This window comes from Leucopleurus acutus (genome assembly GCF_964270905.1).
Source record: "Leucopleurus acutus genome assembly, chromosome: 7".
Classification (NCBI taxonomy): domain Eukaryota; kingdom Metazoa; phylum Chordata; class Mammalia; order Artiodactyla; family Delphinidae; genus Leucopleurus; species Leucopleurus acutus.
Window position 1 is genome coordinate 85,730,368 of NC_139150.1, and position 10,626 is coordinate 85,740,993.

Sequence of the window (10,626 nt, forward strand, 5' to 3'; positions counted from 1 at the left end):
TGGTATGTGCTATGTCCGCTACTGATGGCATAAAGGAAGTGATCTTGGGCTTCTTTTCCTTTCTTCTCGCTCTTCTTCTTATTCCCTCTTCTAAAATATCTCTTTGCCTAATATTTTGAAATTTGCCAAGTAGTTTCTAAGGCCCCTGAACCACAAAGAAAGTGTGAACAACTCTAATTCCATTTCCTGAAAGCTCACCAAACAGCAATACTGAGAATATTGCACACTTTTGCCTAAGGAGAACAGTATAACCACATCTTTGTACAACAATACTACCATCTTATATTGATTTTTTTAATCTAAGTAATCTGTGCACATGACAGTAAGTCAAGCAGGGCAGCTCCGGATGAAATCAGTTGTCTTCACCTCAGCTCTCCCCACTCAGTTCTATCATTAAAAAATTAAAAAAGATTTCTGTGTTTAGTTCTTCTGGTGGTTTCCATCTCATCTCTATATTTTATGCCTATTTCTCAGTTTCTTGACTTAATTCTGGACTATTTACTGACTCTGGTAAGAAAGAGGATGCTTTGGGACTTCCCTGATGGCACAGTGGTTAAGAATCCGCCTGCCAATGCAGGGGACGCGGGTTCGATCCCTCGCCCGGGAAGATCCCACATGTCCCGGAACAAATAAGCCCATGCGCCACAACTACTGAACCTGTGCTCTAGAGCCCGTGAACCACAACTCCTGAGCCCGTGTGCTTCAACTACTGAAGCCCTTGTGCCTAGAGCCCGTGCTCTGCAACAAGAGAAGCCACCGCAACGAGAAACCAACGCACTGCAATGAAGAGTAGCCCCCGCTCGCCGCAACTAGAGAAAGCCCGCGTGCAGCAACAAAGACCCAATGCAGCCAAAAATAAATAATAAATAAATTTATAATAAAAAAGAAAGATGATGTTTTAGTTTGCTTTTGTCCAGCCCATCTCTTCCTCCCACTTCTTCTAGTGTTCAAGAGTTAAATGATAATTATTAGCTCTTCTATGATGATCTTTGTAACTATAAAGAATATACTATAGGCAAATATTATTATAATATAATAAATAATATGCTTGAATCTCTAGTTTCTCTTGCAGCAACTCCCCCCACTATAAAATGAGGATGTTGCCTAGTTGGGGCTTGTCTCCTCCTTTCTCCCCCTCTTCCTGTTCCCCACCTTCTGTTGGTAAAACACCATTACATCAGGAAGATGCTACCTAATCCTCAAGCAAGTCTTCTGTGCTTTGTCTACTGAAACTAACTCTAAAGGTGGAAATCCAGTACCCAGAGGCTGTGTAACCGCTCAGTTACTCTTGGTCACTGCCAAAGGGATGTATTTTTCTCCAAATTCAACCATGTTAGCAAGTACCAGCTCACAGAAAGCACCTATTTGAGAGATTTTATCATTACAGAGGGTTTTGGATAGCATCCTAGTCATTTCCCTACCTAAGAGATTTCAGATATAACCTCTTTGAGCCCTGATGCTTCAATCATTGTATTTGCATAAATTAGCACCATTTCATCTGTGAAACAAGTTTTTTCTTAACAGCCTTTTTCGGTGCAGAGAACAAAAGGCTGAACTATAAATGCACAGAACCGTTTGGCAGTCAAATTCCCCATTTTGAGAGTTAATGGTTTAAAAGTGTATTAATCAACCCTTAACAGCACCACTTGAATGGTTTTCTAAGTATATACAACTCAAACACACGTCTTTCCGGTAATGCAGATCTAAATGTGTCTAAGGTTAAAAGAATAGATTTGCTTTTTGAAATAGAAGCTGGAAAACTTTCCAGTGCAACCAGACATTTCTTGGTAATGGATAGAAAACAATCCTCATATATTACTTAAAGCTTAAAGTAAGAGCAGTAGTGTAGCAGTACTAAACTTTTTCTAAGTAGCTACCAAGATGAGCGACTGTCCCCGTTTGCCTGGAACTTTCCCAGTTTTAGCACCGAAAGTCCTGCAACCAAGGAAACCCCTCAGTCCTGGACAAATCTCGGATAACTGATCACTGTACGTATGGTCACAATGATGATAGTAATGTTATTTGTGATCGTAATAGGCCAGGTGCTAAACTAAGTGATTTAGATAGTTTTAAAATGTAATCTTCACAATAATCACACAAAGCCGGTATTATTATCACCACTTTAGAGATGGGAAAACTACAGCTTGACAAATGTAAATAACTTCCCCGAGTTCACATACCCAATAAGTGGCTGAGCTAAGGTTCAAAACCAGTTCATCTGACTTCATACTGGTTCCTGTATTAAAACAAATTCCACTGCATTTTGGATTTATGTTGTCAGATAAAAATACAGGGCACCCAAATTAAAATTTCTGATAAGCGATGAGTAATTTTGTAGTGTTATGTCCCAATTGCATGGGACATACTGATACTAGAAAGTTATCTGTTGTTTATCTGAAATTCAAATTTAACTTGACTGTTTATATTTTTATTTGTTAAATCTGACAGCCCTAACTTGGAGCAGTCACCTTTTCCTATGAAAATAAATTTTTACTGATTATTTACGTGACTCAATATATTTATGAGCTGGTGAGATCTAGGGAAACTCAGGTTTCAAATTAAAGGAAGCCAAATAAACGAGAGCAAAAATGCATCTACATGTTGCTTTGTTTGAGAAACCTGGTTGATCTAAATAGCTCGTTCTGCGATAGCCTCATAATTGTGATATATTTGACAAGAAGAGTGAAACGAAGGCAAGGGACATTTACTCATTCATTCATTCACTATGTATTGAGTGCCTACTATGTTCTAGGCACTGTTCCAGATATTGGGTTACACCCAAACAAAGTCCTAGCTCTCAGAGAGTTTTTATTTTCTAGGAGAAAATGGGCACTAGATAGATAAACTAGCAAGTAGTTTACCTTGCTAGTTTCTGGTAGTGGCAAAAACTATGAAAGAGAATATAGCAGGCAGGGTAAGGGAACAAAATGAAAGGAAGTGTTAGATAGATATAGTTGAGATAGATATAGTTAAGGGAAGTTATTCTGTGAGGAATAAAATCCTGCATGAAGAGAGCAAAGCCATGTGTACATCTGGGAGGAAGTATGCTAGGCAGAGAGAAGAGCAAGTGCGCAGGCCCAGAGATAAGACCCAGCTGGGTATGTCGGAGGCACAGTACAGAGGCTGGAGAGTAAATCACACAGTGGGAGGCAATGAGGCTGGAGAGAAAGAGGCAGGGGTTAGTCACTTAGGGCCAACTGGCCATAGTCAGAACCTTGGAGTTTATTCTAAGTTTGAAGGATTTTGAGCGGCATGATAAATGATCAGATTTATGCTTCAGAGGCTCACGCTAGGTGCCATGGAAACAGAGATATTGTTGCAGAAGTAGAGGATAGAGACGCCAGTGGCATGAATTAAGATAGAAGCAGTAGAGAATGCAACAGTTGCATCTGGGATATATTCAGATTGTGTGGCCCAGGCAAACGTGAGACTTAAAATCACCACACGTAACTCAAGTGAATCTCCAAGATCAAGGAGCACGAGTACTTTAAATTATGATCAGCCATTTGGACGATTAGTTCAGTGCTTCTCCGTGTGGGTGCACCCAGGGGACTTAACAAAATACTGATGTGTCTGTCCCACTCTCAGAGATCCTAGGAGTGCAAGCCTGGACATCAGGATTTTAAAAACTCTCTTTAGATGATTCTTATGTGCAGCCGAGTTGAACATTTCTGATCTAGAGAATAGTGGGAACCCTAGGTTGTGAGGTAGATGACATTTCAGGGCACGAGGCAGGAAAGGAACAAGAGTAGGTAAAACGAGGTACAAGAATTCACTGACGACGCTTTGCTTTTAAAGCAAGTTCTATTAAAAACACTCAAAGATGGCCATAACCATGTATGGTTCCGAACGCCTCTGGCTGTAAAGCGGTTTGACAAGGGTCCTGCATGACTATCTACTTTGGAGCTGTCATGGTCTCCCCCTTTTTATGCTTCCCTCTCCCATATGACTCAGAAGCAGAATTGGTCATTAGTAACTATGTCCCCATACTGTTGCCTACCTCCGAAGCCCGCCACGGCCGCGGTGGTGACCTGACTTAAGAATGTCATCTCCTTCACCAAGTTTTACTTAGGCCGACTCAATTTCCAGAGGACATCAGACTCTTGGAGATTGCAGGATAAATTGGGAGGTAACCAGACAGCAATTCTCTTGTGTTCCCTTCCAGGGAAGGCATATGGTGACCATTCTCCTATACTCTCAGGAGGAGCCCTGAAATTCTTTTGCCATTGATGGGAAAACTCAAACAAAAATCAAAGTAATAATCAATGTCACTCAGTGAATTAGTGATGGAGACAGGAACAGAATCCAGACTTTTTAACTTGGGGATCCCTTGCTTTTAAGTCTAAATGGTGCTTTTTATTTTAATCCAGCTGTGCCGAGTTAATAAGACTTTGACGAGATACAGCCCCGTGTTTTGTAGAGTTAACATATTTGATATTTACCTCAGCTATTTGTTGTCTGTTTAATAAGTTTTGTTTGCCTTCCCAGATGCACATTATTTGGCAGTGTATAATCACGTACAATTGTTTACACCATTTACCGTTCGCTTTCAAGTCTTGCCAAGAAAGGCTTGGTGTAAACTAGCTGTCTGCAACTGCCACACTAAGTTAAGCCTTTGAAAGGGTCTAATCGGGCCTGTATAAATAAATAAAATGATATGGAAAATAACTTCATATAAATTTACTGCACTGCTGGCCAGCTGGTAAATATGCAGACCTTCTCTCCTATGGAACAGATAGGATTAAATCTTACTCAGGACAGTACAGTCCGTGTAATGATTACAGAGAGCTATTGAAGTTTTAATCTAGAGCCCCATCCAAACCCTAAACACACACACACACACACACACACACACACACACACACACACAGTCCTTTCAGTGGCAATAAATTTCAATCATATGGTTAGCAAAGCTTCACTCTGGCTTTTATTTTCAGAGAAAATTGTCAGTAAAGCAAATTTCATATCTGTTCATTAGAAAGCGAATGGGCAGGTCACAATAGCAGAGCGGGGGCGGGGGGAACCACAGATGGTTCGATCATCTTTTAAACTAATAAAGGAGATCAGCAAAAATTCACCAACAAAATGCTTGAGCATATGAAAGAAACTAGCGCATAAAGGGAAGCGGCATCTTCCTGAAAACGTTCAGGGCGATCTATCGATCCCTCGTTGTAAAATAGCTTAACGCTTGCCTCTTCCTCATGGGGGTTGAAGGGGCTCTGTGGCATGGTCTTCGTGCATGAAAACAATACAGTATAACATAGGCTTTTAGGGCTGGCTGAGAATTAATATTAATAATCACTAAGGTAAAAAGTGAATTTAATATTCATTTCTTCAGTAAACGTCCATGCCTGTCAGGCACTGTGCTAGGTGTCACAGGTCAGGGCAGGAGATTTGCAAAGATGTGAAAGACCTGGTCTTTGTTCTTGAAGAATGAATAATTTAGGAGATTTTGTCTTCTTCATACCTTTGTTCATGATGATTTCTCCAGTGAAAAGTCCTCCTCTGCTACTTCAGAATGAGCACACATCCTTTAGAACTCTTTTAAGTTGCTAGTTCTGCCTTGTACCCTTATTTGTGGCTAATTCCTTCTGCTTTGTATCACATGTACTTGGATATAAACCTGTGTGTTCCACAATGCCTCAAAGGCAAAGGTGTTGATCTTTGTATCCAGTGCTTAGCAAGATAGGTATTCAATAAATATCTGTCGGATCAAGGAGTGATTGAACAGTAGTATATTTCTTTCAATATTAAAATAGCAAGCTATTTTAATACCCAGTTGGAGTGTTTGAATTTACCTCCTCTGAAGTGGTACCAGAATGGTATTTAAACTTGTTCACATCATTTAATTAATACCAGAAAGTTTTGTGTTGGCTAAAATCCTAGGAGAGTATTTCTGTTTCATCTAGCAAGTATTTTTTAAAATGCCTTTTTAGAATTATCGTTGATTTTGGAGTGTTTGTGATGAGGGTATTGTGGTTATGTTTAAAAGGGAGAGTGCTTGTATGTCAGAAATACATACTGAAATATTTAGAGATGAAATTAGATGATGTCTGGAATTTGCTTCACAATAACTGGAGAGGGATAAAGAATAGGAATTGAGACAAAGGAAGACCAGCCATGAGTTGATGGTTGTTGGGGTGATGAATACACGGAGGTTCATTAAATTATTCTCTTTACTTTTGTATATGTTTAAAATTTTCCATAATAATTTCTAAGTTTTTACATTTACAGAAGAGGAGAATCTGGTGTAGCATCACAATTGAACTATAAATATGAAACCATAGACCTAAGTTCCTCCTGCTTCAAATGCCACATTTTGGATGAAGTAAAAAGTAACAGAAACGTACACTTGCTTCATTTCTGACCACTTTCTTTCTTAGCCCTCAGAAATTATCTTTCTGGGGGCCAAAATTCAGTTTCAAGGATTGCAACTTGACCATTTCCTGTTATAAGTGCATGTGCTCTAACTGTTAATGGCAGACTGGTAGGACTGGAGTGGACCAAAAAAAAAAAAAAGTGCTGCAACACCAGGATCTCACCCCAGAAATAACCCTGAGATCAGCCCTGGCGCACCTCAGTGCAAGATGAGTAAATGAAAAATCTCCCACTTCCCACCCCCACTGTGTTCCATTCTAGCAATTTTCATGAATCACCTACCTCTTGGATAGAGTTTTTAGATAAAATGCAAAAAGCCAAGTTAAATTTGAATTTCAGATAAACAACACATAATACTTTAGGATAAGTATGTCTCAAATACTGCATGGGACATACTTATTTTTATTTGCTAAATCTGGCAACCTTATTCTTGGGTCTATGTGGTGCTTATAATTCCAACAGGTAGATTAGTTGATTAATTAATTAAAGGCCTATTTTCCATATTTATTTGGCTTAATTATCCTGAAAAGCCTTATTCAGCTCTGCCCTTCACTAGAACATTGAACTAAAAAAGGCCTAAGTTTACTCAAAAACACCAAACTCTGTATAGAATGCCTGTATTTTCAAATCTAATTAATTTTTATTTTAAGCAAAATAACATACACTGTTAAAATCAAATAATACTAAAAGACTGATAGTTAAAAACAGCAGGCTCCTGCCACACACTCTCCTGAACCCTAGATCTATTCACTCTTTAGAACCAATAGTAAGTAGAGACCACCAGCTCTGTAGCTGCCTTCATATCACTAAAGAATAGCATTACACTGTTATTTCTTGAGTTATCAATTTTTGGCATTATGTATAGAGTTTCTTTTGATAGATGGAGATTTAGTTTGTTTCCCACCATTCTCATTCTCCCTTTTTAGTTTTATTAATACTTTTAGAGAAATCAATAATCAAATGCTTTCATCATTATGACCATTGCTATGGACTGAATTGCATCTCCCCTGCACCTTGCAAATTCATATGTTAATACCCTAACCTTCAGTGTGATGGTATTTGAAAATTGGACTTTGGGGAAGTAATTAGGTTTAGCTGAAGTCATGAGGGTGGGGTCCCCATGATGAGATTAGTGCCCTTATAAGAAGAGGAAGAGAGACCAGAGTTCTCACTGCCTTCCTCCATGTGGGGACACAGCAAGAAAGCAGCTATCTACAAGCCAGGAAGAGAGTCCTCACCAGGAACAATCTTGATCTTGGATTTGCCAGCCTGCAGAAGTGTTGTTTAAGCCACCCAGTAGCACCCCAGTAGACTAATACAACTATACATATACTAACTGCAGAGCCAAGTAATGCATTATGATTGCAATTCCTTTCTTTTAATCATTTTTTAAAATTAAGAATTTCCTTATTTTTTCACTTGCATATCTTTTATTACAGTGCAATTCAATGTATGGCCCCACAGACCAACAATATCAACATCACCCAGGAACTTATTTAAAATGCTGGAACAATTGGATATCCACATGCAAAAAAAAAAAAAAAATTTCAAATTTCAATTCATATCTCACACTTTGTACAAAAATTAACTTCAAATGTATCCTAGACCTAAATGTAAAACCTAAAACTATAGAGCTTCCAGAAGAAGACATCAGAAAAAATCTTTGTGAACACGGGCTAGACAAAGATTTCTTAGATACAACCTCAAAAGAATGATCCATAAAAGAAAAAAAATGACAAATTGGACTTTACCAAAATTAAGAACTTATGCTGTTTGAAAAATACTTTGAAATAATGAAAAGATAAGTCACACACTGGAGAAATATTTTCAAAACATACATATGATAGGTCCCAGTCACTGAGCCGCCGCCGAGGACTCAGCAGTCTCCCCCTCGAGCCCCCTAGCTTCCCGACGCTCCGTCCCCCCCGCCCGCCTTCTCCAGCCGCCGCCTTCCGCAGGCCGTTTCCACCGAGGAAAAGGAATCGTATCGTATGTCCACTATCCAGAACCTCCACTCTTTCGACCCCTTTGCTGATGCAAGTAAGGGTGATGATCTGCTTCCTGCTGGCACTGAGGATTATATCCATATAAGAATTCAACAGAGAAACGGCAGGAAGACCCTTACTACTGTCCAAGGGATCGCTGATGATTACGATAAAAAGAAACTAGTGAAGGCGTTTAAGAAGAAATTTGCCTGCAATGGAACTGTAATTGAGCATCCAGAATATGGAGAAGTAATTCAGCTGCAGGGTGACCAGCGCAAGAACATATGCCAGTTCCTCGTAGAGATTGGACTGGCTAAGGACGATCAGCTGAAGGTTCATGGGTTTTAAGTGCTCCTGGCTCACTGAAGCTTAAGTGAGGATTTCCTTGCAATGAGTAGAATTTTCCTCCTGTCCCTTGTCACAAGTTTAAAAACCTCACAGCTTGTGTAATGTAACCATTTGGGGTCTGCTTTTAACTTGGACTAGTGTAACTCCTTCATGCAATAAACTGAAAAGAGCCAAAAAAAAAAAAAAACATACATATGATAAAAACATACACAGAATATAGAAAGAATTCTCAAAACTCAGTAATAAGAAAACAACCGAATAGAAAATGGGCAAAAGATTTCAACAGATACTTCGCCAATGAAGATATATGGATAGCAAATAAGCACATGAAAAGATGTTCAATATCATTTGTCGTTAAGGACATGCAAATTAAAATCACAGCATGATTCCACTGCTAATTTGCTAAAACTACTAAAATTAGAAAGACTGACCATACCAAATGTTGGCAAAGGTGTGGAGGAACTGGAACTCTCATGCACTGTTGGTGACATTTAAAATGGTATAACCACTTTGGAGAACAGTTTGGCAATTCCTTAAAAAGTTAAACATACTATCCTGGCATTCCATTCCTTGGGTATTTCCTCAAGAGAAATGAAAACATATGTGCATACAAAGACTTGCACATGAATATTTGTAACAAACGTATGTGTAGTAATGAAAACTGGAAACAATACAAATGTCCTTTAACAGGTGAATAGATAAACAGATAATGGTATATGCGTACAGTGGAATTCTACTGAGCAATTAAAAGTAATGAACTACTGATACACAGTGCAACATGGATGAATCTCAAAGTAATTATGTGGTCATGGAAGCCAGGCAATGTACATATTGTAGGATTCCACTTACATGAAATTCTAGAAAATGCACACTAATCTATAGTGACAGAAAAAGATCAGTGGTACCTAGGGAGGGGGAGGAATGTGAGAGAAGGATTACAGAGGAAAAGAAAAAAGTTTCCAGGGTAATTTTATGATGTCACAGGTGGACACAATGTCAAAAAAATGTCAAATTTTACACTTCAAATGTGTGCAGTTTATTGTATGTCAATTATCCCTTGATAAAGCTGTTTAAAAAATAGCGAATGATAATTGGGATGTCATGTAGGTTGAGGGGAAAGGTGAGGGGTGCTTCTCTTAGGCAGCTTCACAAGGGAGGGGAGGTTATTTTTATTGATTTATTGATTTATTTATTTATTTATTTATTTTGCGGTACGTGGGCCTCTCACTGTTGTGGTCTCTCCCGTTGTGGAGCACAGGCTCCGGACGCGCAGGCTCAGCGGCCACGGCTCACGGGCCCAGCCACTCCGCGGCATGTGGGATCTTCCCGGACCGGGGCACGAACAGGCGGGCTCTCAACCACTGCGCCACCAGGGAAGCCCGAGGTTATTTTTGTAACTATTGTAAGCATGATGATATTGTAAAAAAAAATACCAAAAAAAGTTCACGGAAAGGGTAATGCAAGTTGAAATGTGTTAGTTGCTAATTTCTTTGGTCTGCACCAATGTAAAAATTGCAAATTTTTCATCAAGATAGAAAAATAATGCTGTGAGCTATTTGTATGTTCGGTTGGAGGTGACATCTTTGTTGCCTATCCAGGCCCTGTTTCACTCCTCCTTTCATATTAATTTGTTGGTGCATGTTGTCACCTACATGGTTTTTCATCGCCCAGTACAGCTTTTCATTCTTCTTCAGTTGTTTTGAAATTTGAGCCACGATCAGCTATAGTTTCTTTCTTGGAAATGTCAATCAGTGGAATATGATGTCAACAGACAATTCTTCCTCTCAGTGCTTCTATCTCTCAAGCATCTGCATGAATTGTCTCTGTCTCTCTTCTTTCCTATCATTACCTCTTAGCTCAAATGTTTTGGCATATCTAGGGGAGGTTAGATAGACTGACTCCCAATCACTGAACC

General features: G+C 39.2%; 1 protein-coding gene across 1 annotated transcript; it reads left to right on the forward strand.

Moving 5' to 3' along the window:
- The first annotated feature begins 8,241 nt into the window (after window positions 1-8,241).
- Window positions 8,242-8,926, forward strand: LOC309964076 (eukaryotic translation initiation factor 1-like). The gene has a single exon (XM_082842713.1). The coding sequence runs from the start codon at window positions 8,370-8,372 to the stop codon at window positions 8,709-8,711; it is 342 nt and encodes a 113-aa protein (XP_082698839.1). The 5' UTR covers window positions 8,242-8,369; the 3' UTR covers window positions 8,712-8,926.
- The last annotated feature ends 1,700 nt before the right edge of the window (window positions 8,927-10,626 follow it).

Excerpts from the sequence above, each read along its gene's own strand:
- LOC309964076 (XM_082842713.1), top strand. The coding sequence starts at position 8,370 with ATGTCCACTATCCAGAACCTCCACTCTTTCGACCCCTTTGCTGATGCA.